Source organism: Hirundo rustica, chromosome 28 (assembly GCF_015227805.2).
Source record: "Hirundo rustica isolate bHirRus1 chromosome 28, bHirRus1.pri.v3, whole genome shotgun sequence".
NCBI lineage: Eukaryota > Metazoa > Chordata > Aves > Passeriformes > Hirundinidae > Hirundo > Hirundo rustica.
The window spans coordinates 5,018,509-5,044,431 of record NC_053477.1 but is presented as its reverse complement, the minus strand read 5'-3'; the positions used below and the strand labels follow the sequence as shown (position 1 = coordinate 5,044,431).

The following is a 25,923-nucleotide window of genomic DNA, read 5'->3' as shown; positions in this document are numbered from 1 at the left end:
CATCAATTACTACATATTTCTTTATTCTCACTGATTAAACAACCTATAATTATATTTAAGCCTCTTATTTGTATATCATGGCAGCATTAAGAAAAGCTCTGTGATTTGACTGTATTTTTTTTTTTTTTTCCAAATAGCAGAGGGCTGCGGTCTCTCTCCTCCTTTGGTGGTGTTGCCCAAGCAGCAGCAGCCAGCTGCCTGCTGCCCCAGCCAGCTCCTGGCAAACGGGCGGGCTGAGGCTGGCAATGTATTGTGACAGGTAATATCTGGCTCTGTGTTTCTTGGACTCTGAGTGCAGTGTTTACAACAGCTTCTCACAGTCATTTACTCACAGAAAAACATTTTCCTGGATCCCTTTTGCTTGCTGTGAAACAGTTTTGGAGTAACCAAATGCTCTCTGGCAGTGCATTGTTCACAAAGGCAGTGCAGGCTCAGCCCTGCTGCAGGCTCGGTGCGGGGACACGGTGCGGGGTCACGGTGCAGGGACACAGTGCAGGGTCACGGTGTGGGGACACGGTGCGGGGACACGGTGCAGGGACACAGTGCAGGGTCACGGTGCGGGGACACGGTGTGGGGACACGGTGCAGGGACACAGTGCAGGGTCACGGTGTGGGGACATGGTGCAGGGTCACGGTGCGGGGACACGGTGCGGGGACACGGTGCGGGGACACGGTGCGGGGACACGGTGCGGGGTCACGGTGCGGGGACACGGTGCGGGGACACAGTGCAGGGTCACGGTGCGGGGACACGGTGCGGGGACACAGTGCAGGGTCACGGTGCGGGGACACGGTGCGGGGACACGGTGCGGGGACACGGTGCAGGGTCACGGTGCGGGGTCACGGTGCAGGGACATGGTGCGGGGACATGGTGCGGGGACACGGTGCGGGGACATGGTGCGGGGACACAGTGCAGGGTCACGGTGCGGGGACACGGTGCAGGGGCCCTGGGCCTCCAGGGCAGTGCTTGGCTGGCACCGGTGCAGGGATGTGGGGAGCAGCTGGGACAGGGCTGGCAGAAAGGCCTGGCTGCTTCAGTACTGCTGCTGATTTCTTTGAACTTCCTTGTTAGAAGTGTCTGAAAGCCAAGCTCCTGCTTGAATGAGGAGCACTGGCCATGCCCTTTGGAGAGCAGTCAGGAACTGCACGTTCGGCTCGCTCTCCTGTGTGGATCGTGTGTTCCCAGCCTGGCTCCGTGGTTGGCAGTTGGCAGCACAGGGAATGGCAGTCTGGAATTCCCAGATGGCAGTCTGGAATTTGTGCTGTGCTGGCAAGGTACAAACCATTGTTTCTCTCTTGGCAGAGTGGCTGAGAGAGTCCCAGCACAGTGGGGCCAGGGTCTCTTGCTTTGTTTATGGCTCTAACATTTTGCATTGTTTCTGCTGATCTTTGTGCACCAAACGTTTCCCCTTTCTTGTGAAACTAGGGCTTTCTGCCTTAGAAAATCTTTGAGATGGAGAAGTCTATATAGTGGGGAGAACTGAAACAGTTTCATTTTTTTCACCCTGTTTTTCTTCAGTGGCCCTTCTGTTCACTTAGCCATGGAAGAGATACAGTTATCTAGCAGGAGCAAACAGATTGGTCCAACTGAGAGTTTGAGTCACTTCCAAAATCCCTATACAATATTTCACAAGCCACATCTGTTCCTTGGAGCTCCTTGTTTTCTGTGATTACATCTTCTCTGCTGTCTTTAGTCATCCTGTCTTACCTGGGGCGGGTTCTAAGTGCCCTTGTACTGGTCACTGGGCTCTGCTGCATCTATGGGGTACAGGTTGAGATACCTCTGGGAAGGAGAAGGACATCCTCAGCTTATCCAGGTGAGCACACATGCTTTTCCCCAACAAGGTCCTTCTCCTTGAAGTGGGATACCTTAACTCCAGCTGGCGACATAGAGCTCCTGCTCTTTGATAAGCATCTCTCAATACTTGAACTGTTTCCTCTGAGTAAAAATGGCAAGATATTTGTATCACTTTTGTGCAAATATCAGATTACAGCATAGAAACCAGATTGTCTGCAATTAGATGACTGAATTAATAGGAAGACAGACAGAATCCTGTACAATATGAAAGAAGTTCATTGTTTCCCTGCCGATACCGAATCTTTTTCAGTTCTCTCTCAGAAAAGCACTGTTGTGTCTTCCAGAGTGGCACAGAATTTGATCCGCTCTTTCTTTTAGCTTTGGGATGGAGCCCAAAGTTAATTCCCTGCAGATCACCTTACTTTATGAATAGAGGAGCTCCTCCTGCAGTATCCGTGCTGGGAAAAAACAGCTGTGAATGCTGCTGGAGCTGCACACTGGGAACAGGAGCAACCTGTTCCAGTACCTCTCCCAGCTTGATGGAGTGCTGGTTGGCCAGGAGTACATGCTGGGCTGTGGGTGAGCTGCCAGGGGAAGGGGCAGCATGCCCCAAAGCAGAACGCCCCAAGCCTCTCGGTTTACACTTGACCCTCCAAAATACATTTTTCCCCATTTAAGGCATGTAGGGGAGGAGGAATTGTCTAGCAGCAGGGAAGTGTATGAGCTGTCAGATGTGGTTTGCCTGGGATTACACCTCAGCTTTTGAACTGGATCCCTTTAGGGCTGGGACATTGGTGCTCACCAGCTTGCCCAGCACCCCGGCTCTCGAATCCCTGGGAGCTTTGTGGAGATGGATCACAGAGTCCAGAAGCTTGGTTCGTCACTTGTCGGGCCTGTGGACAGGGTTCAGTGGTGAGCTCAGCAGTGCTGGGGAAATGCTTGGACTTGCTGGTCTTGAGGGTCTTTTCTAGCCTAAATGCTTCTCTGATTCTTTGATGCTATTTCTGTGATGTCTTGCAAGACGGAAGGGCGTGCCGTTCCGGGGTGTCACGAAGCCCCAAGAGCTGGTGCCAGAGGCTTTTTGTGTTCCCGAAGCTGCTTTTGGGGGAAGGATGGGGTGAGTCGGGTGGCGAGGCCTCCCCGTTCCCCACTCTGGAGGCGGCGGCTCCGAGGAGGAGCGGGGATTCTCCAGGTTTCCCTCTTCCTTGGGTTGCGGTGCCTCCTGCTGCCGGGCTGCGGGACAGGGGCCCCGCCCCGCCGGGCTGCGGGATCCCGGGATTTGTCCCCAAAGCCGCGCGGTGGCGCGTTTGTCCCGGGAACGGCAGCGAGGGCGGCGGAGCGCCGGTGCCATCGCCGTGCGCGCCGCGCTCCGGGTGCGGGGATCCCCCGCGCCAGCGCCTCCTGCTCACCTCAGCCCCCTGCTTTGTCGAACTGTATTCTTTTTGATATTTATAATGCATTTATATATTATCTGTACACATATACAACATATTTATAATATATTTTTTTACTTTTAATCGCCACCCTAGAATTAATCTTGGCACGATTCATTTGCCCTAAATACTGTATTTTTTAAAGAATAAGCCTAAGCAGCAGCAGCAGCGCTTTGCTTCTCATCTGCCCAGGTATAACAGATAACACAATTCGTGCTAGTGAGAAAGCGCTGCTGAATTCTGCACCTGTCCTGGTTTCTGGGGTTGAGCACAGCTGCCAGAGCTCCCAGTCTGGCCTAATGAGGTCGGTGCCTCTCTGTGGCATAACAAATCTGGACATACGAGCTGCTGCTTTATTCCTTTCACTAATTGCTCGTGGCTGTTAAAGCTTTTCATGCTTTAAAAAAGTGAAAATCAACCCGCAGAAAATTCAGGGACTGATAACAGTCTCTGTTCTGGAAGGAGTGGAGATGAGAAGACTTTTGGTTTGTAATCTGTGGTCTAACAAACTAATTAAGAAAGAACAAAAAAAATGGAAGCTTGGTTGATTTTATTTAACGGAAAATCCAAGCTGGTTGATTTTTGCTACGTATATTTAAATGCAGAATGCGAGGTGCTTGAGACCTCCCCAGACTTACTAGGGAGAGCGTGAGGAGCTCCCCTAAAAGCTGTAATTAGAAAGGCAGTGATTTCCCCTTGAGTTTTTATTTTTGAAGTGTTTTAAATGGCCTGGTCTCATCCACAGACCTCCCTCCCTCTCTCCTTTCCTGCCCTCTTTCCTCCCCAGTTTCACTAATGTGGGTCATGCCTCCACGTTTGCAGGTGGCACAATACAGAATCTGCATTTTTCTTTTTCAAAGTTAAAGTGTCTTTGAAATACGGTTTTGCATCTAATGCAGAATGTAATAAAAAGACTTTAAAGAGCTGCTGACGCCTTGTGGAAAAGTGAAAAACATTCTGTTGAGAAACAATCCTGCTAGGCTGTCTTATCTGCTCTTCCCTTTGCTCATTTTGATAGCAAGGGGCACTATAAATATAAGTAACTATACATAAAAATGAGAAACCTTGGCAACCAAAGAGAAGGTTGGCTGTTTTCTCATGTTCCTTCACTGTGGGCAGGTGGGTGAGGGTAGACAGAGTTCATCAGTCCCGTTTCATCTTTACTGCTACTGTTCTGATGCTGTGGCCGTTTGTTGAATGCTGGACTGAAAGGGAGTCACGTACCAGTGGGTTATTTTTCCTAGAGGTATTTGTTAACCCTCTAAAAATAGCGGCAGTGGTTTCTGGAGCACTCTGACAAGGTTGGCGGTGGAACAGAAATGAAGCGACGCTTCGGAGCCAGAGGACAGGAGCTGCCATATGGTGATGGCAGCCAGGGCTGTGCGCCGCGTCCTCCTGCGGAAAGGGGCAGGGAAGGCGGCAGGGCAATGCAGGGGACGGCTCCCTGCACCTGCTCGGCTCCAAGGCAGAGCAGCGCAGCTGTCCCTTGTCACACTGGGCTGCTAGGGGCCAGTCCCTGCGGGAGTGGGCACACAGACCTCAGGGACCGCTTCCCTGTGACAATGTCAGAAACCCACCACTGTTCCTTTAACCTGCTCTGCAGAACACAGGTACTGCCTTGTGGAACTCATAGAATTGTTATCGTCGTAAATGGGACCCCACACAGGCAGATGTCTGCTGCAAGGAGTGACTTTGATTGTTTCCAAACGACTGGGCAAAAGAACCTGCTTGATCCCTTCCCTTCTGATGGCTCTTGCAAAGAACAGCTCAGTCAGAAGCCCAGTAGAGTCTGCTGAGAAGGGCTCAGCCTCTGTACAGGGGATGGAAAATCCAGATCTTGGAGCCTGGGCTACAGAGAGGAGCTGGGGTCCCCTTCCTCATTGCCGGGGTCCTGCAGATGGAACCCGCAGTGCTGCATTGCTGAGCTAAGTGCTCCTTGGCTGATAAGTTTTCCAGTAATTTTCCCAGGCAAATGATGCACCTGCCATAGCCTCAGGAGAAAATGTTTATTGCCATATCCATCCACTGTTCAGAAAAAGAGTTATTTTGGAACTGAAATACTGTACTCCCCTCCAAAACTGCACCTTGTTCACGCTGTCATAAAGGGTAGAACTTAAACCACAGAAGGTGCACTGAAGCCTCTGTCAGGTGTTACAAGAGGTGCTTTCCTGTCATTAGCATTTGCTGAAGCAAGAGCCCTTCTACAGAAATTCTTGAGTACATTATTAGCGAGTCGTATGGAAAAGAACTGTTTGGACAAAGGACAGCTGGGGTCTGCCAGGACTGCCACAAGTGGCTAAATGATGTGTGACAGCGCGATGGTGCAGGTGTCCCGGCAGGACAGGCCATGTGAAAAATGCCCCTTTTCGGCAGGACGAAGCAAGAAGCTGCCTGGTAAATAAGGCAATCCAATTTAAAATCAAGGGTAATTCGGGAATCCAATATGAAACAGGTCTGTACACTCCAGAGTAGTACTGTGAGAGGGTACAAATCACAGGTAATATTTACATGGAATTGCAGCAACCCAAGGCTGATGGGATTCCTTTTAGGGACTTGGAGTATGTACGGTTTCCAGACTTCTCTTATTTAATATTGACAAAGACCTTTTTTTTTTTTTTTTTTCCCTCCTGCTTTCCTGCACTTGTGGCTTTATTTTCTCTGAAATTATGAGGTGACATACAGGTATGTTCTGCACAGAGCAATCCAGCCGTGCTGGGTGAGTGGGTTCAGACATCTGCACAGTATCATTCCCCTGTCACCAACTAATGGTGGTATAATTAGAAAAGTCATTAATCCTTGCTCAGCAGTGCTAGAAACTATTTATAGCAAGGTAGAAAGCCCTGCATGAGGCTAGGGTGGGTATGGAAATTACTTCTGATGCCATGTGGGTTGTGGGGCCCAAATCAAGAGGGTAATTTGCTTCCCTTTCTGACCCTATGGAGACAGAGCAAACTGTCTCCTCTGACTGAGATATCACCCTCTGGGCTGGCTGTGGGGAATCCCTTTTGACATCCCCTGCAGGCTGTCACCATCACAGGCTTGGGGCTCCTGGGGAGAGCCCTGTCCTCCCAGCTGGTATGCATCTCCCGCTGCTGTGGTCCTGGCAGACCACTGGTAGCCGCCAGCCCGATTGCCCAAGGCCCCAGCCACTTCCTCTGCTGGCAGTGCTGCAGCAAGAGAGGGCATGTAGAGCAAACTGGGAACACACCTTCATGTCTGCACGGCTGCCCAGGGCTGGCAGAGTGCACCCGCATCCCACCTCCCGCTCCTCACACCTGGGCTCAGCCATCAGGGAGTTTTTGAGATGCTTTGGCTGGTGAGAACCTTTTACTCAACTCTCTTTCCACCTGGGGACTGCAGCAGCAGCTGTACCTGTTCATTTGGTGTGATACTGCTCTCTGCCTCCAGACTGATGCTGGTGCTGTGGGCTGAGGTTGGTCCCCGGGTCTCTGAGCCAGAGGAGAAACTGGGCCGTTGGTGATGCTCAGTGAATCACAGGCAAGGGAAGCTGCTATTTACAGGCTTCCAGGACGCAGCTCAGCTTGGGCTAAAGTCCACATTTTTCCTGTATTTTGACAGGAGTCAATATTTCCGCTTGAGGGGTTCAATCATCTCCCCCTGCCTGGGCTTCACCTTGGTGCCCGCCCTTGGTGAGGGGTGGGAGGAACTCGGAACTTTCTGGAGCAGCCAAAGAGGCTGCGGTGGAGAACGCTGGATGTCGGGCGGTGCACAGGGAGCCTGTGGAGCTGGTGCACGGGCGACCACTGCTTGGCAGGGGAGCGTTGCAGGCAGCTGCGGGAGTGGGTGCTGGTGAGGTGCTGGGGGAGCTGTGGAGCTGTGCTGGGGTCAGCCGAGGAGGCGTCGTTCAGAGAAACGCTCCCGTTGTCAAGTTAAACACTTCACTGGGTTTTGCCTAGTGAGGCACAAATTGTCTGTCTGTGTGCTGGCAGTCAGGCAGCAGCATAACCACAAGGGAAATATGTTTCTGTCTGGGCTCGCTGCATCTTCCAGGCTTTGCTGGAACGGTTCCTCAAGGAAAGCGTAAAATTATTTTAGCCTCTGAGATTAGTGGACCAAGCCTTGCCCTCCTCGGGAACAAGATTGAAATCCCTCTCAGAGAGGCCTGGCGCACAGCTGCTCCCCTCTGCTGCCACTGGATGGGCAGCTGGGAGGAGGGAGAGGACCTGTTGGAAACGGGGCACCCGCTGTTTCGGCATTGCGGGAAGTCCCAGTGCTGGCTTCGGCTGTCAGAAGGAGCACTCAGGCTCTGTGGTGTGCCTGGATCATAAAAGGTGACCTCGGAAATTGCACTTCCAAACATCTTCCCCTCTCTGGGAACGATGGCATTGTTCCCAGTGTTTCAGGCTGGGACTGCCTGGGGCTCTTTGTTCAAACTCCCTGGATGCTGCTATCCTAGCACTGAGTTAACGAAGCTTTGCCAGAGCCTGGGATCCTGGGAGGAGGCTGCGGATCAGCCTTTTGTTATCCCGAGGATTAAAAACTGCAGCTGGGGATGAGCTGACGAAATCAAAGTAACTTATCTAGGGACATCCAGCGGGCATATTTAGCAGTGTGATGGAGCCAGGGTCAGCCACTCCTTCAGGTTGTTTCAAGCACCACGAGCTGGCAGAAGGACCCACAAACCTCGGTGAAGAGGCACAGAATATTTTAAACACGCTCAGCAAACTTTGTTTTGCAAAGAACCTGCTGCTGCCTGCTCTGATTTCACCGCTGAATGTCAGGAAAGGAGAAGTCCAAAGTGCATCATGCTGCAGAAGAGAATCTGAGAGGTGTCTGTGGCAAAGGCACAGCGCCGGCCCAGGCACAGGGGCAGCTGCTGGCAGCAGCTCTCTGGGCACGGGGCTGGTGGGCTGCTCGCCCCTGGGCAGCCCCACCTGTGCTCACGGCCGCATCAGCACCAGCGCTGCTTTGTGCTCCGCATCAATCTGCCATCTCTGCTCTTAATGGAAACAGGAATTGGATTTGGGAAAGGAGTGGCACAGAACTGGAGGTAGCTTTCATCTGCCCACAGCCATTTGCACCAGTGGCTGCTCTGGAAATGAGGTCCCAGTTCAGGGAGGGTTTGCTGCAAGGATGTCTCCCTGATAAACAGCGGGCAAGCAACTGTGCCCTTGACTGTGGTTTCCTCTCCTCTTCATTCCCCGGTGCCTGAGAGTGCGGGAAATGGAACCTGGAGAGTACTGCATAGGCCAGGGGAGGAAAGAGAAATAGAAAATGCTGTCAGGAACACCAGATGTTGCTGCATCGCATGGTGAAGCATCATTTCTCCTCTCCTCAGAATCCATTCTGAATCCACAGGCTGACGTTGGATTGTTCCAGGGGAAGGCCTGGAACGATGTCCCCTGGAGCATGTGGCATTCACCACATGTCAGTTGTTTTACTGGAATGAGATAGAAAGTAGATTTTTGAAGTGCAAGATGCAGCTCCTTGCAGCAACCCCCCTCTGTCTGACAAGGTGACCTACTCCCAGCCTTGGTGCTGATGTGCTTGGGCGGGTTTTGCAGGGTGCTTTGGTGGGCTCTGATGTCCAGGCACTGAGCTGTGAATGCACACAGGAGCTGGACACACAGCATATCCAGAGCCTTTCCAGGAAGGAATCAGCTCCAGTTTTTGATTTGCTTTGTTCCATGTCTGTGGTAACCTCTCCTTCTTTGAAGAATAAGATTTTAAAGAGCTTATGAGAATGATCAAATCCTTCAGCTTCACTCCTGTGATTAATCAATCACAGCTGCTGCTTTAGAGCTCCTTGTTTTGATGTGTTTTGGGTTATTCCAAAGTTAGCCCAGCTCGGGGCCAGCAAATATAATCCTGAGCCCTGCAGGGTGCTGGGACAGAGCAAAAGTTGGGTTTTCACCATTATTTCTAACACTTCTTGTACCTGTGCTGCCACTTATTGCCAGTGAGCATGGGATGTTCCTGGGAATTACACAACCCCCTCCAAAAAATGTGAGGAAATGATTTAAGAACCAGCTCTTCCCTGAATGGTAGCTGCATCATTGCAAATATTGTCTGATCTGCCTTTCTTAGCACTAAAGTATCTGAGACTCCAGGTGGCATCTCTAAAGAGTTTGTGTCAGTTTTGGAGGCTTAGTTGCATGGCTTAGATGCTCCTTAACACTTATTTTTTACAGTTAAAGAGCCAAGTGGGATCATGAAGCTCAGATAGTTTGTAAAACTACTGTTAAGCAGATTAAGCTGGAAATGGAAAATCTGCTGGTGAAGTCTTTTCTTTCTAATGTTTGTGTGATAGAGGGTGATTTTAAGTCCATGTTACCACTGAGACGAGGCCCCAGGTATGTGGTAGCAGGACAGTGGTGTGGCTCAGCCTGCTGCACTGCACGTACAAAATCCTTGAGACTGTCTGCAAAATATCTTTAATAGAAACGATTTAAACTACACAGACTCATCTCTTGGAGGTTCTGACAACACCTTGTTAGTGCCCCTCAGCCACGGCTGGGCTGTGGGTGCCTGCAGAGCTCTCACAGGCCCCAGGTCCATTCTGCCATTGTTGTGTGATGTGTGCCACATCTGCTTCCCAAAAACATGGGTTGCTGAAGGTGCAGCATTTTTATCAGACCCTGGAAAAGCTGACACCTGGACAGCAGAGCAGTTTGAGGAGAAAAGGGGGAGGCATGTAACGGTCCTGATTCGCCAAACGTTCAGGAGGGGAATGATGCAAGCTTAGTTTCACTTGGCTTTGGAAGCAAAGGCACAAAGGAGCCTTTCCACATCTTGACAAGTATGCCTCAGTTCCTCTGGGGTGCAACCACCAACTGCCATGAGCTGCAAAGCCTTTAAGCCATCTCCCCTCCCCTATGGAGACTCAGCAACCTCATCCCTGCCGCGGGATATTATGGGGACTGAGGGAGGTGGAGCAGAGCTAGATTAACTGCCTTTGTCCTGGCTGTTTGCACAGCCTTACACCTGGGAGCACAGGGCTTGAGGTACAACATCTCTGCTCCATCACATCCCCCGCTTCTTACCTCATCTGCTGGCAAATGAGGCACTGCCCAATTCAGCGGCGCTGGGACAGAAACGCTCAGCTAGTTTACCTAGCTGAGCCTCCCTGTTACCAGCTAGTCCTCACCCTGCTCCCTGTGGTAGGCAGAAGGGAGGGCGGCAAGACGGCATTGCAGGAGTGCCTTGGCAGAGGGATGGTGCCTGGACTGTGCTCACCTACAACCCGGGATTCCAGGACTCTCAGCCTGCATTCTGAAATGGCTTTGCCTGGGGATAGCATGCACAAAGATAAGGGAAATCCACCTTCTTTCCAGATGCAGGCATTATTGGATTTCAGAGTGGGGAGACAGTTTGGTTTGAGCCTGACTTTGCATCACAGACTCCCAGGCATGTGTGTCTCATGTTGTATTAGGGATCGTCTTCCCATCGTGTAGTTTGCAGGTGTCTGTGTCCCTCCAATTTCTCCTTCTCCTGTTTATTGCCTTGCTCTGATCCTTGCCTTACTCCTCTGCTCTGACCCTGGCCTGGGGCAGTTGTTCATTGCCTGCTGCCTCCCCTGGGGCCGTGACCAACCTTTGACTGGAGACGAACCCATCCAGTTCCCTTTGGCATTTGTTCTCCTCCAGCTGCTGCACTGGGGAAGCCGCTCCTGCCCGTGCAGGAACCTGCCTCCCACTGTCCCCGTGTGCTGTGTGTGGTGGGCGCCTGCAGTGCCAGGGATGCTCACTCCATAAATCCAGGGCATTAAAGTGAGTGTGTCATCTGCAAAAGTAAAGAGTCTGGAAGTATGTTCTCCCTGGCGACTGTGATACCCTTCACAGCCTCTGCCCCGCAAATCAGGTATGAGCATCCTTCTATTTTCACAGTGGGGAAAACTACAGACTCACAGAATGACTTGGGTTGGAAGGGAGAGCAGAGATCATCCAGTTCCAACCCCCTGATGTGGGCAGGGGACACCTTCCACTAGATCAGATTGTTCCAAGTCCCGGCTAACCTATCCTTGAGCACCTCCAGAGATCCAGGAGCAGCCACAGGTTCTCTGGGCAACCTGTGCCAGGGCCTCCCCACCCTCACAGGGAGGAATCTCTTCACACATCTGATTCAAATCTCCCTTCTTTCTGTTCAAAGACGTTCCTTCGCGTCCTGTCGCTCTCTGCCCGTGCCAGACCTGTCCCCCGGGTGGCGGCCGGACCGGACGGCTCCGCCGCGCCCCGAGCTGCCCGCGGGGCCGGGGGCTGCGGGCCCGGGGGCGGTGGGGCCGGGGGCGGCGGGCGGCCCTGCGGAGCCCGGCGGAGCCAATGGCGCTGCCGGGGAGGAGCCGCGGCCCCGGCCCGGCCCCGCCCGCCGCCCCCCGCCGCACTCGGCCTGGGCTCGCCGGAGCGCCGGGAGCTGCGGCTGCGGTGGCCCCGGAGCCCGGGCGAGGGGAGCGGCGCCCGCGCCCGGCTGGAGCGGCCCCGAGGCAGCGGCCCCGGAGTCAGTGCCCATCGGCCCCGGGGGCACCGGCCGGACCCGAAGGTACCGGGCGCCGACCCGCCGGCTCTCGCGGGGGTGGTTGCGGGGATCTGTTGATGGGAGTTGGAGGAAAGTTTGCGGAGGAACCGGAGTCTGTTAATAGCGGTGTCAATGCTGGCGGTGGGAGGCGGTCGGGTACCGGCTGGGAGCGGCTGCCGGAGCGGTTTGGGCGATGCCAGCGCTGTTGCGGATGGAGCCGGGATGCAGGTTCGACCCGTTAGGGAGCGGGCGGCTCTGTCCCCGTGCCACCTACGGCGTTAGTCGGTGGTGACCGCCGCACGCCCTGCGAGTGGTCCACACCCGCGCCGAGCCTCGGGGTGTTTTCCCGGCGGAGTTTTTATGGAATGCTGCATCCACCTGTGAGGCGGCGGCCGGAGGCAGCCAGGCCTCTGGGTGCGGGACTCTGGGGAAGCAGCCCCCGTGCCGGTGGGTGGTGCAGCTCGGGGTGCTTTGCCAGAATGAACTCTGCACAGGCGTCCCCATGGTCCGGCGTGGGAACGGGAGCTCCCGGGGCGCTTGGGGTACGAGCGGGGATGTCAGTAGATGCAGGAAAATAAGCCTGTTCTCTGTGTTGTTTGGGAAGTTTGGAGAACTTGCTAAGCCACCAGGGCTTGGAGACCAAAAGCACGGCTGCAGGGAGGCCGCTGAGCTGCGGGCTGGGGCCGCCGTCCCTAGGGACAGCCCGGAGCGGCCGCAGCGGCTGCTCGGCCGGCGGAGGTGATCGGTCCGTGCAGCGCCGCGGGGCTGCCTGGCCCCACGTGTTGTACTGGGGGTGTCCGTAGGTCGGAGCCCAGCCAAAGCTGTCCCTGACACAGCGCGAGAGAAACTGCACCTGGTCTGGCTGTGTGAAGGGTCTCTGGCAACTGACCCCTGAGCTGTTTGGATTGCTAGCGGTTCGTTTACCTCAGTTAGTGACACCGGACTTGGGCAGTGCCCCCCTAGCTCCTGATGCTAATCACGCTTGGGTGGGTGTCCTTGGGGCAGCCACACACTCCTTTTAACCTCCCGTGATGCTGAAGTGACCTAAGTGTGTGGTATTTAATGAAGAACAAGATTTGAAGAACGTTGAGTTAAAAATCACCAGTTTGCATTTTCTGCGTGAGGTTGTGGTGTTTGCTCTTGCAGGAGCACGTGCAGTCCCTCTGCAAAACACAACCATCGACCCCGGAGGGTGAGAGGGGAGCGAGGGGATGCTCCTGGGGAGGAGCAGCTCTGAAAGGGGGATGCTGGGCAGAGGGGCTTCAGCTTTGGGCCCCTCGTCATTGCATAGGTCGGGGATAGTGAGCTGGAGCATCACCTGACACTTACGGCACTGTGCTGTGGGGCAGGGAGTAGCAGGGACCTGATAACAAGAAGAGGTGTTTTGCTAGAGGTTCTAGACAGTGACTCATCTACTGTAGGAAGGGACAGGAAGGAGAGGCAGCACAGGAGCTTTCCAGAGTACAAATAGGTCTTTCCCCCTGATTTTATCAGAAACAGGAGGTGAGGAATCCTTTATTGCTCACAGAATAGTGTCAACCTGTAGATTATAAACCTCCTGATGCAAGTGTTCCTGTACCAGCACCTCCTGCATCCCTCTCCCTGGAGAGGATCCTGCCTTTGGGCCACATCCTGGGGTGGGACAGTTTCAAAATTTGTGGTAATTTCCAGTCCTCACAATTGATTTTTTCTGACCATTCTTAGTCATTTCTGAGTCACTCCAAATAACTGATCCTTGTCCATACGTTGCACCATGGTTCTGCATGTGCCTGGCTGGCTGGGGTGTTTCAGAAGTCATTTCCCTTGCCTCTGAGTTGCTCAGTCTTAACTTTTCTTCTGCATCCAGCTTTCCTGCCTCGAGCTTTTCTGCCTTCTCCTGCCCTGGACAGCACAGAGGAAGTGTGCTTTTCCAGGTGTGCTGCACCCTGAGAGGCCTCCCCAGCTATTCCCAGAATTGCTGACTGCCCCACATGAGAAGTGTCTGTGTAAGGAGTTGTTTTGCTGATATTTCCCTGGATTTATTTTCTGCTTCCAGTTTGCAGAGGATTTCGTGCAGCCAGTTGGTCCTTGCTGACTGAGCACCTTGCTCACAATGAGCAGCTGGCTTCCTCTCTCTGGGGATTTATAGCTCCTGCACCACCTCTCCCCCTTTGCTGGGGATTTACCTGATGCTTGGTGTGGTGGTGGGTTTGTAATCCCTCCCTGCAGGGAGGGAGGAGAGATCCCCAAGCCCCCCAACAAACAGCCCTCATGCCAGTGGTTAAGGGCCGCCAAAAATAGTGGGGGTTTGCTGAGAATTATTCCTTTGCAAGAAGCGACTTTTGACCAAAAGTTGGCACCTTTCTGAGACCCCTGAGTCTCTAATAATACCCTTTTCCATTGCAAGGTGTTCTTTCATGATTAGGCGGGCTCTTCAAACCCTCTTGGGGATGGCTGTGGGGTGCTGGGGCTGGTCCTTGCACTGGTGCTCTGGCACTTTTGGATCTGGGGTTCTCACTTTATCTGGGTTAAGTTCCCAAGGAAAGAGGTGTGACTTGAGATCCAGAACTGGTTTGAGAGATCAGAACTGGGCCAGTTTCTAGGCCAGAATGGGGCTCGGTGTCCCAAGGGCAGATTTGAGTACAGAAACAGTTGAAGGTCAAGGTTCCCACCTCCCTTCCTTGCACAGATGCCGTCCTCTGCTGAACGCAGAGGGGGTTGTCTCCCTGGCACCTGCTGGGCAGGTAGCAGGACATATGGCGGGACATAACTTTATTACTCCTTTCAAAGCCAGATAAACATGCCTTGCTGAGCGGTACTGGAGCTGTGAAATGCAGATGGGCCTGCCCCCAGGAATAGCAGCAGGCTCAGGGAATGGAGAGAAAGCCTTTTTTCATGCCCTACCACCTCACCCTCTGAAGAGAGAGTGTTCACTGTGTCTGCATCCCCCAGAGGAAGGTTTAACAGCGCCAGGCTTTGCTGTAACCCTCGGGCACCGTGTGGATGAGCCTGGATGGAGAAACAGCTGAATGGGACAGTGCATCTTTGCCTCTTCGGTTCAGTTCTCCTGTGATTTCCTGGATGCTTTGTTGGTACCACACTCCATGTCCCCTGCTCTCCGGGCTGTCAGGGAGGCAGTCCAGGCAGTGTGCAGGTTGTGGGGCACCTGTGAGTGCTGAGGGGTCCCTGTGCCCTGCCCAGGGCACTGCAGGGACTGATGCCCAAAGGCTGCTCTGCTCTGTCCTGAGCACGCTTGAGAGGTTTAGTTAAGGTGTATATAGGAGTATATTTAAAAAGTCAGGAGGTATCAAATACATATTTTTCTGGGCTGTGGCTTGTATCAGAGCTGTGCTCAGGAAAACAAGAGGTTTTCTGGGGTGGCTTATGCTCTGCTGTTGGCTTGTGCCTGCTCAGCCTGGCGCGTACACAAGAGCATTTGGGTCTTTGTGTTTCTGGTCACCTTGCAGCAGACACAGGCAGTGGTTTCTGTTCTCCCTTTGCACCCTGTTCTGCTGACACCTGCGTTTTCCTTGGCCTGAAGGTGTGAATGCTTTACCTGCCACCACCTCGGGCTCCTGCAGAGCAGAAGATGGCTTTTTGCGGGGAACCAGGGGGAGCCGTGCCACTCGCTTCTTCCTTATTAACTAGAAAGGAATAAAGTTGCAGAGGGATCCGATTTTAAGAAAGACCCAGAGCTCCAAAATGTTCCCAGAGGATAGATCCCTAATTACTCTCTAATTGCATTAGAGTTTAATTTGTTGTTGTTTTTACTGTAATGTTCCCATTTTCCTCGACAGTTTGCTCTGTTTCATTAACTAGAAATGGCTGGAGATGAATATTTGCAGTATGAAAACTTGCCTGTTGTGCAATGCTTGACAGGTTTTAGGCCTTTATTGTGCTGTCAGGCGCCTGGGTGACTTTGCCAGCCCTGGCTGCCTGGGACTCAAGCCTTGGGTGCAGCGCTCACCAAATGGCAGCATTTTGCCTGTACATGCAGGTTTGGTCCTGGGAGTTTTGGTGTCTGTCCTGCTTCCAGGAGACATGGAAAAAGCTGAGCTGAGCTGTCCCCGGAGCAGCTTAAGGGCAGCTGCTCTTCAAAAGGCTTGTTTAATCCATTTCTCCTGAGCACAGCAGGGAGCAGGTCTGGAAATGAATTTGGGAAGCTTCAAAAAGGATTTTCAGGACCTTCATTTAGAAAGCAATAGGGGAGAAGAATATTGCTGCTCTTAATTCTGAAGCAGAAATATATTTACTTTTCCTTGTTTAAGGGGAAATGGTGTAGAAGGCATGGGTAAGCTTAGACCTGCTTTTTGCCAATTCATCTTTGTTGGTGGAACGAATCCTGAAGGTGGGAGAATATAAATAAACCTTTCCAGTTTATCATCCTCAGCACTTGAGGCCCTAAAGGTGTCACTTGTCTCCTGCTTTGATCTACTTGCTTATATATCACATGCATGTTACTTGTGTGTATCACAAAGAGCGCCCGGGCAAGATCCCCAGTGCCTGTGAGCTGGGCGTGGTGAAGCTGCACCCACAGCTCTCCGAAAGTGACATGAGCCATGAGGAGATGTGGAGAACTGCACTGTGAACTCAAAACTGCTCCTAAATTTGATCTAGCCACTTAAAAACAGTGGGTGGACCTGGTGGTGAAGTGAGACATTGGTATTTAAAGGCATCTTGAAGGATGTAGCCAGAGACATGACACCCAGCAGCAAGCTGTGGAGGTGAGACATGCTCTGGTTTCAAAATTCACTGAGAAAATGGGAAAAGCTCGGAGTGCTGGCTCTACAGCACCTACAGTGACTTGTCAGAAACCCCCAGGAACGGGATGGAATTGAACACCCACTGCATTTGAAACCATAAATTAGTTGGTTAAACCTGCTGTTGTGCAGAATGCCGTGCAAGCCCCTCTATTATTTGATATATAATAAGCACATGTGAGCTGATTGCATTGGAGGCAGAAACTGTTGTGGCCTCGGTGTGTGATGAGGGTGCTTAGGCTGGCAGTTCCCCTGCTCTCAGCTCTAACCCTGGATCTCAGGACGCTGGTTGTGACTTCCATGTCTGTGCTTGCCACCTCTGAGCTTCAGTCTTGGCTTCAGTGACAGCACAGGGCAGAGGAAAGCCAGAGTTTAGTTTTACTTAAAATGAAAACTAATTAATCAATTCTGTGTTTTCCGTCCTACAATGTCACTAGTGAAAGCATCAAGATGATAACTGAGGATTCAACTGCTCATTTGAAAATACTGAGCAATTAGACAAGTTTATGACAATATTATTTCCTGCCACCAGAGATGATTCACAATACTACTAATTGTAGCAATAATTAATCTGTCTAATTTTCAAGCACGCAGCTGTAGTTCATGGTAGTCTGGTGGGGACAGGAGCCACACAGAGTGTGGGGACCCGTTATTTTCTCTGTTTAATTACTGCACTTTCAGCTTGTTGTGCCTTTGTGAGGAGGTGTGGGGCTGCTCCCCTCGCCCCACAGAGGCACAGGCTGGGGAGTCCCAGCAGATCCCCACACCTGGGAACAGAGTAGTGAAGAAGAGGGGTGTGAGGAGCCAGTTCCTAGTGCCCTGCTCCCAGAGTGGGTTAGACAGGGCATTACAAAGCAGCTGGGATGTTTCTGGCTTTGCAGAACATACAAGGAGCGCTTTTGAGCCCTTTTTCCTCCTAGCCAGACTGTAAGGCTGACAGCCGTGGCTGCGGGGTAACCTACCAGCTCCACTTGGAAGATGGATGATATATGAAACACATTAACTTGTTTTAATGCCTTTCTGTTGCTGGTGAGTACCACAGGAGATGCCTAATAAATACTGTAGGAATTGGAGTCCCCAGACTATGCAGGGAAAGGGAGACCTTTCCAAACCTATGAGTCAGAGCTGGTCTCTGAAAGGAGCAGCCAGTGCCCGCCCCAGAGCGTGCCCAGCTCCAGCTCTTCTGCAATGGCAGTTTAATTTCTCACAAAAATAGAACAATTTGCATTTCTGGAGACCCTTTGGCACATGGGGCTGGAGCACTGCATTGATGAACCATTTCTCATTGCCCACCTATTGGAAAGGGACAGAATGGTGTTTTTTTCCAGAGGAGAAAATGAAACGTGAATTATCCGAGTGGCTTGCTGAGATGCTCCCAAGCACAAGGAAGACTGGTCTGACATAAAAGTCCAGCATGCTTCTGCTTAGTGTGGCTGAGAGTGGGAGATGCTCCTGCCTCTTAGAAAAGAGCAAATGCAATCAAAAGGAGGGGGTTGTTTTTTCTTTTTTGTATCAAAGATGGGCAAAGATAAAGTGCTGTAAGAAGGATGTAAATGTTTTATGTTTTACTTAAGATAAAGCTCCTTGTTTGCTGATGCTCACAAAGCTAATTGACAGATTACATGATAATAAGAAGGAGTTTAATGAAATCTGCCGATACCCTTTAGAGGATGTGGAATTTGGATGTGCAGTTAAATGAGGCCAGAGCTTTAGCTGCTCTCTGCTAACTGGGGGACTCTGAAAACATTTGCATGCCTGATATCTTGTTTCTAAATCATTTTGTCGATGACGAGAAGCTCTGCTGTTGCAGGGAGCTGTGGCTGAAGGGAGCAGAGTCCATCAGTCATCGCAGGAAGGGAGGGAGGGTTCCTGGCCAGTTGCTCAGCTGCCTTGGTGGCACCCGGGCTCCTGTAAATCCTCACCAGGTGGCACCCGGTGAGTCATCTCTGGCTGGCAAATACAGGATGGGAGAGGAACCATCCTCGGGAGGGGAAAGGGGCTCAGCTGCACCTTGGCGGAAAACTCGTGGATAACCAGGAGCATCTCTGCCTCTGCTGTCTCTGACTTGGCTAACGTCTGCTGGGCAGGGTGCATTTGGCGCTGTCAGCAGCGACGGTAAACGGGTTAGTGCTGCCGAGGCTGATGGTAGTTTTGGGAAGAGGTGCTTTAGCTTAGCCAGCTAGGCAAGCATGCAGACTTTTATCAGAAATCCAGAATTAAAATAATCCCCCATCAGCGGTGGACAGATTTGTTCTCTGGAGGCTTCTTCTAAGTCTGTTGCCACCTTACATGGCTTTTCCTCTTGGGTTTCTGAGCTGAAGCTGATGGGGACTGACAAGCCCTGATTATGCAAAGTACCAGAGGCAACGGGCTGCCGGCATGGGATTCGGCTTGCCTCGCTTCCTGCCATTTTGTACGTTATTAGGGAGCCACTGGAAAAAGTAGGTCCCGCTTATCCAAAAATAAACGTGTCGTCCTGACGGTGCCTGCAGGAGGGGCCGTGCGGGAGCCGCTGGCTGTGCGCTCCCCTGCTCCGGGCAGCAGCGACCCCGCCACCGGGGCGCCCCCAGCCCGCCTGCGCCCGCGCTCAGCGAGTGCCGACGCTATTTATGTGTCTTTTTGTGAGAATCCGCCGTTTCCATAGCAACCGCGGGCATCGCATGGTGACCCTGGCTCGGCGGCGTGTGCCCGCAAGGCGCCGCGCTGCTGCCCGCGCTGCGGCCGCGACGCCCGGACCCCTGGCAGGGTCCCCGGGGAGCGCGGGGGCTGCGGCAGCCGCTGCTCGTGACTGCGGGCTCCGAGAGCTGCCAAAAACACGCTCTGGGTGCCGGGATGGGAGGGAGTGTGGCGGGGAGAGCAGCGGGATGCGGGGGCGAGTGGGAGCACGTGCCGGGGTTTCAGACCGGGCTGTGCTGGACTGGGCATCCTCCCCGGGTTTAGTCAAGGGGAATCTGTTCCTACAGAGGGGTGCCTGCAGTAGCTGGGTCCCAGGACAAGGTCCCTCTTTTGATAAGCATCCTAATGCAAGCGAGTCCCTCCCCTCTGCATCTGACTCCAGCGGCCCCTCTATCTCGAGTGTAGTCGCTGCGAAGTATACATAGGCCTTTTTTAACCCTTATTTCAGGAGATTTCTGGGCTGTCCTCACTGCTAAGGGTTGAGCTGTGCCACCTGGCCATGCTGGCGTGAGTGACAGAGTCCTGTCCTTGAAGTGTGCAGGACACAGTCGATACCCTGAGGCACGAAATGTGATTGCTCTCCCTTGAGTTCCTACGAACTGTATTAAACCAGTCACAATACATCAATCTCTTTTTTTAAAATGTGTTTTTATTCAAATCAGCACATGTTTGCAATTAAACCCTGCTACATGATATAGTGTGAATAATTAGAAAAATTCACATGCTTAATGGGATACTTGCATTTGTAGGGAAGGAGTGATGTTACTCGCAGAATTGCGGTGTGGCTCCCTCTAAACTTGGCAGTGGCCTTCCCTCGTGTCCCCTGAGGCACTTTGGGGCATGGAGGGCTTGTGTCCACTGCACACCCAGATCTGTCCTTCGCTCTCTGATTCTGAGTGTCTGTAATTTCTGTTGCTTGCCTTTTGTTCCCACTTCAAGCAGGCAGTAGGTGCGTGCTGCGCTGCCCGGTGTGGTGCAGGTGGGGGCTGCAGAGGCACACCTGGAGGCTTGGCCCTGCTGCTGTTCTGCCTGGAGGGTATTACCTGTCTCTCCTGGCTTCCCTCTGCCACAGAACACTGCTTTTACTGATGTGTTCATTGGGCTGTTTTCTTGCTTGGTTCTGTTCCTATAAATGGTACCTTGATGGTTAGGTGAGGAGATGGGAACATCTGGCAGCTTTCCCCCTAGCCCAGAGCTCGTGAGTCTTGGGAATTCAGTGAGACATCCCTGGGAATCTCTTCCCCACAGCGGCATGAAAAGCTGAGATGCTCTTTTCATTTCCATCCATTGGGAGGGCACTGTTGTTGTGTGACTGTACTTTTCTTAGCCCTGGCAAACACAGAATCCCATAATGGTTTGGGTTAGAAAAGACCTTAAAGAACATCTCGTTCCAATTCCCTGCCATGGGCAGGAGCACCTTCCACTAGCCCACATTTCTCCAAGGCCCATCCAGCCTGGCCCCTTGGGCACTTCCGTCTCCCCTGTGTTGTTCTCCACAACCTCTCCTCTCTGTGCTGACACATGCAGCAGCCACGTGCAGGATCTCTCCTGCTCCCCAGCTCATGCCACGCACAATCTTGTTCTGATTTTCAAGGCTCCAATAAAGCGTGTCAAAATGCATCAAAGGCTCAGTGCAGAAGTGAAGCAAATTGAGTCTGTAGAGGATTTAGGGAATGGAGGGAGTTGGGATAAACCCCAAACCAAACAAGAACTGCAGGGAAGGTGAAGCATGGTAGAGATGGCAGATGTGCAGCGCAGCTGGAGGGACATGGAACATCTTTGATTTGGCAGGAGAATGGGAAAAACTGAAAATAGCGCACACATCCTCTTTGAGATGTGGCTCATAGGGAGCTCTTTGTGGGTAGGGACACACTACCATGACCTCTGGGACACAGGATTATCTGGACTCTTACATTTCCCTGCTCCACCTCTCTGGGACTGTGGGGGGACAGGAAGGAAATTCAGGTGCTGGTACATGCTGAGGCTGCAGATGCCATGGCTGTGAATTTGGGCTCTTGCACCAGCTCAGGGTGGGCTGCACAGTCCTGTCATCACGATGGGATGAGTTGTCTGTCCTGTCATGTCTGTGGCTGCCAGGGACAGCCAGCAGCACAGATTTGTGCTGCCCCACCCCAGCCCTTTTCCTGGCTGCTGTGGCCTCCAGCACCCAGACTGTCTCAAGGCAATAAAAGCAGGAGGAGGATTGCACTCATGGAACAGTCTCAGCCATTGTCTTGTGCTGGGAAACCAGGCACTTCAAAAGGCAGTTTTGCATTTCTTCAGATGCCTCGAAGTAAGTGCAGTGACAGAGTTGCTCAAAGCACATTAATTATTAGTAAAGGCTTTTTTTCTTTTTATTGCAATACAAATTAAACAACAGACGAAAACAGGAGGTGTTACACGAGATGTTAATCCATGGGAGAGTGACAGCAGCGAGAGCCACAAATAATTCATAACATGAAAATCAGGACATTTAATTTTCGGCTTGTTGTTTGCATTTGGCATTTGTGCACGTGCTCAGCTGCTGCTTCTCTTTTGCCCCAGTGTGGGGATTTCAGAGGCTGTTAATTTTGTAAAAAGTGATTATAAGCCTTCAAGAGTAAATCAGATAAGAGACCACAATTTTTTTTTCTCTCCTCTTGACTGGAAAAAACCAAGTTGCTGAATCCAGTGTTTCCTAAGGCACTCCTTGCCCTTGATTGGGCAATAGAAAAAATGAATGTGTACAGGAATTCCAGGGCACTTCCACCACTCTTCTGTGTGGCAGGGACACATTTAGCACGTGACCCCACCTGGAGGGATTGAGCTGGTGCAAAGCATTTCCTTATAAAGGAATTTGGCTTTGCATGTCTCTGATGTCAATTGTGGGTTGCTGTCCTCTAAAATGTAGTGCAGCTTAGTTGGCACCTTTCTGCACATTGCCAAAACCTGGCATCAGTCTGATCAAATTGGTTTTTCATTGGGCTGTTACAGTCAGCCCAAACTCTGAGAAGAATCGCAACCATATGGCACAAGGTCTTCTCTGACGCCGTGAGCCATTCTTGGGGGTGCTGAGCCGACGTGCAGGGGCCATGGATCTGGAGCAGGGAGGGGACTTGGCACAGGAGGCCATAATAAACCCCACTGAAGGGCACAAAGCGATTGTCATTTTTGGTAGAGGCCCCATCACGTCCCCACCTGAGGAGGAGGACAGTAGGAGGACAGATGTTTATACCTCAGTGTGCAGACCAAGTGCTTCTCCTCAGCGTGAGTTTGTGTCCAGGTGACAGAGTTATGAGCCCCATGTTAATTCTTCAATTCTCAGCAAGAAAAGTCTCCGAGAGTGTGCAGGGACATGTCCCACCGTGCTCAGCACCTGCGATTGCCCTTGAGTGTCCCTCACAGCCGAGGACGTGCCGATGGCTGTGGCAGGGAAATCCCTCTCTTCTGTGCTGCATTTTGACAGATGGGCTGTGAGGTGAGATCAGCTGAGGGCTGGTCAGTCCTGGAGTAGTTAGGCATGTGTGGGCAGGGAGAGAGTCAGAGTGGTATTAAGTGATTAGAAATACATAAATATTAATTGCTTATGAACTCCCTTTATCACACTTGCAGGCAGAAGAAGTTAATAAATCACTGCTCAGATTAACCCACAGAAGGGTAATGCAAAGTGTATCTGAGATGGGACAGAAACGGGCAAGGGAGCTTCTCTGGAGAGAAGGAAGTGCTGGTTTTAGGCCGGGCACCCGCAGCACAAAGCTGTGTTCTTTTTCAGGGTTTCGTGTCTAGAGTCTGCCTCTTGCTGCAGAGGGGAGCCCTTGCAGCTATGCAGAGGAGCCATCATCCAGCCTTGCTGTGGCACCTCTGCACCAGTCCCTTTGCAGGAAGCAGGCATTTGGTTCTTGCTTGTAACGGGGCTCCTGCGCTGATCCCCAGGGGAACACCAGCCCTGGAGCTTCCCTGAGGTCCGTGTGCCAGTGCCACCCTGGGGACTGGCAGCTTAAAAACCTGTGTGGTGGAGAGGGGCATTCATTTCACTGCATGTTAGCTGGGCGTTCTTTGGCCGCTGCTGAGGAGGGGAAGAGGCTTCTGCTCCTCCGTTGCTTTTCTGTGGGACAGGTAATTGTCATTTTCTCAAGTCAGTGACTGGTGCTTGAATTTAAACTTGTTCTGGGGCTGTCTTGGTTTCAGTGGCGACTTTGCAAGGGCGATTTCTATGAATGGTTGCTGGCAGTGGAATGCCTGTGTGGAAATCCTTGCTAAGGTGAATCTATTATTTTTTGTCAAAAATTAATTTTGCTTAAAGCAGTTATTGTTACCATAGTTTTCTAATTATTTTAAGTAGCCAAGCTTACGTATGCTTGAATCCTCATAGCAGTTTAGCCTAATATATTCATGCAAAAGCATGAAGGAGGTATAGCTTCCTTTTGCTCTTCCTAATCCCCATCCCTCTCTGCTCTACCTTGCTGTACTTTTCATCACCATGAAAAAGCAATGCCTGGAAAAAGCAACAGTGAAACTCTCTGCCAGAATTGCAGGCATGAGGACACGTGGTTACATTTTGGCACGAGGGGACCCTGCCATCCCTCAGGCTTGGGCAGTCCTGGGCTTGCTGTGCTTCCTGGGGCACAGGGAGCTTTCAGGTAACCGGGACCTGCTGCTGCTCACCTGTGCATCCAGGCAGAGAGAGCTGGTCCCTGAACTGCCCTGGAGGGAGGGGACCCCCATCCTTCCACCAGTGGTTCCATGGAAGTGTGGCAGTTTGGAGACAGCTCTGGGAGCTGAGGAGCTGCCTGGGGAGGTGCCAGGCTGTCCTCTGCAGAGAGTGGGGTGGAGGCAGCCAGGAGCTGTGCCTCACTGAGTGCTCAAGTGATGCCAGGCAGAGCAGCGTGGTCCCACCAGCAGGGAAGATACACCAGGATGTGGGAGCAGGGCAGGAGAGGGGGAGCTTCTGGCACATGTAACTGTGCTCTGGGTGCTTTATGTGAGGGTCTCCTATTCCAGAGAGACTTTTATTAGGTAACTTGAATATTTACACATGATTTGTGGTGCACAACAGTCACATCATCAGCAGAACCACCGTGTTCTCCTGGTGCTGAACCTGTGATTTTGAGGGGAACACGTCCCACACCTGTATCAGAACTTAACTGCTCAGAGAAAATGCCTGAGATCCAGTTCTGGGATAAGCCTGTTCAGCCCCTGCTGCTATAAAGGAGGACAGACGATTCTGTTTGAGGAAAATAGACTTGAGCTCTGTTATCAGGGCACAGAATGCTGAACTAATACTGAGAAGCTTTTGATTTACTCTGATTTTTGCAATGAGAGTTTGTACTAGCATTGCAGGCTGCATGCAAATGAAGGCAGTGTTACCTGTCTCTGGCTTGGTTGCTGGACTGAGGTTTAATGAGATTCTTTGGTTTGCTTTGTGTCAGTCTGTTGGAGTTAAGTGAGATTTCTTCCTCGCACTTTGTTTTGCCTTTGATGCAATTTTGCAGCACTTCTTGTATTCCTAAAAGGGTCTTTTGGTGTCTTTGAAAGTTTCTCAGTGCAACATCTCTCTGGACAGGGTAAATGAAGATTAAAACTTGTCAGATAGCAAGAGAAAACAAGCAAATGTCTTTACAGAATCAAACAAGGAGCAAGCGCAGCAGCAGAGGAGCTCTGAGATTTGTGTTTTTGTGTGGTAAACCAGAGCACCTGAGCAAACCTTTTCCTGGAACTCAAGGCCAGCTGGTCTCTCCAGGCTGGCAGTCTCTGGTGTCAGCTCAGCTGCTTGTTTTCATAAAATATGCAGGGACCACGATAACCGTGGGATGGCAGGACACTGGGGATTTGGCATAACCACCTCCAGCTCCGCTGCACAGCCCGGCAGTGAGTGGCCTTTCTCCACCTGACTTTGTCTGCTAATGAGATCTCATACCCTGTTCATTTCCATGTTATTTTTCTTCCCAGTCGGTGGAATGAACTCTATAAAACCTGCATTATCAGTCTTCATTATGCTCAGGTTTGTTATGATTGTGAATTAATAGATTTTATCTTGGCATTAATGAGACGGCACCAGCCTCTCTTTTCCCTCTTACTTTGCATAGGGGTTGGTTTTAAATATTCTCTCTATGTAGCTGCTTCTGTTGTTTTCTGGCTCTGCTTGGGTTCAGTCTGTTTTAAGCCTCAACTTTCCTGATACACCCCTTGATTGTGAGTTCAGATCTGTATGTATACCTGCAGTGGCACAAGGAGGAGGCTATGAACAGAGGAGTAACATGTTCCTGTGAATCAGAGCACTCAGCAAGCTGGTTTTAAAGGTGCAAGTGTCCTCATAGAAAGTTCTGGGGAACACATAAATATTTAAACAGCTGTTGGAGAGCAGCACAGCCCAGTAAATCATCCAAACAATTCTCTTCCACATCTAAATTGGGAAATACAACAGAATGCTTTTCCAGCTTAAAACCACCTTCCTCCAGGTTGTGATGCTGTTTGCCTTCTCTGTAAAAGTCTCTATAAGGTCTTTTATGTTGTATAACAAATGGTCGAGCATGTTTTGAGCCCTGAGTGATCTCTGCCACAGCTGGTTCTGTGCATGGTGTTTCTGGATAGGAAAGGTAGTGAGGAACAGCTGTTCACAGGTAGCTCACACACGGATGTCATGGCAGGACAGCCGTGCCACGGCACCTGTGCTGTGTCTATGGCACTCAGAGGATGGGTGTGCTTGGGCACCCCTGGCCTCCTGTGTCCCACTGCTCCCGCTGCAGCAGAGAAGGGGGCACGCTGCGGTCCCCAGCAGCACCTGGGAACTGCCCAGGGCAGGGAATGAACACTTGACATGGGCTGTTGGT

At 51.7% G+C, this 25,923-nt stretch overlaps 2 protein-coding genes across 5 annotated transcripts in view; one reads left to right on the top strand and one right to left on the bottom strand.

Moving 5' to 3' along the window:
* GINS4 (GINS complex subunit 4) overlaps positions 1-25,923 on the bottom strand; it is a 146,504-nt gene that overhangs the window by 51,248 nt on the left and 69,333 nt on the right. The gene's annotated exons all lie outside the window — the stretch shown is intronic.
* ZMAT4 (zinc finger matrin-type 4) overlaps positions 11,580-25,923 on the top strand; it is a 45,760-nt gene continuing 31,416 nt past the window's right edge. The window contains exons 1-2 of one of the 4 annotated variants that reach the window (XM_040087927.2): positions 11,664-11,723; positions 13,546-13,684. In XM_040087927.2, coding sequence (XP_039943861.1) covers positions 13,670-13,684 — 15 coding nt within the window. In that variant the 5' untranslated portion in view covers positions 11,664-11,723; positions 13,546-13,669. Of the gene's footprint in view, positions 11,724-13,545; positions 13,685-25,923 lie in introns of all 4 variants that reach the window. The other 3 variants (XM_040087930.2, XM_040087931.2, XM_040087928.1) reach the window with 3 other exon arrangements.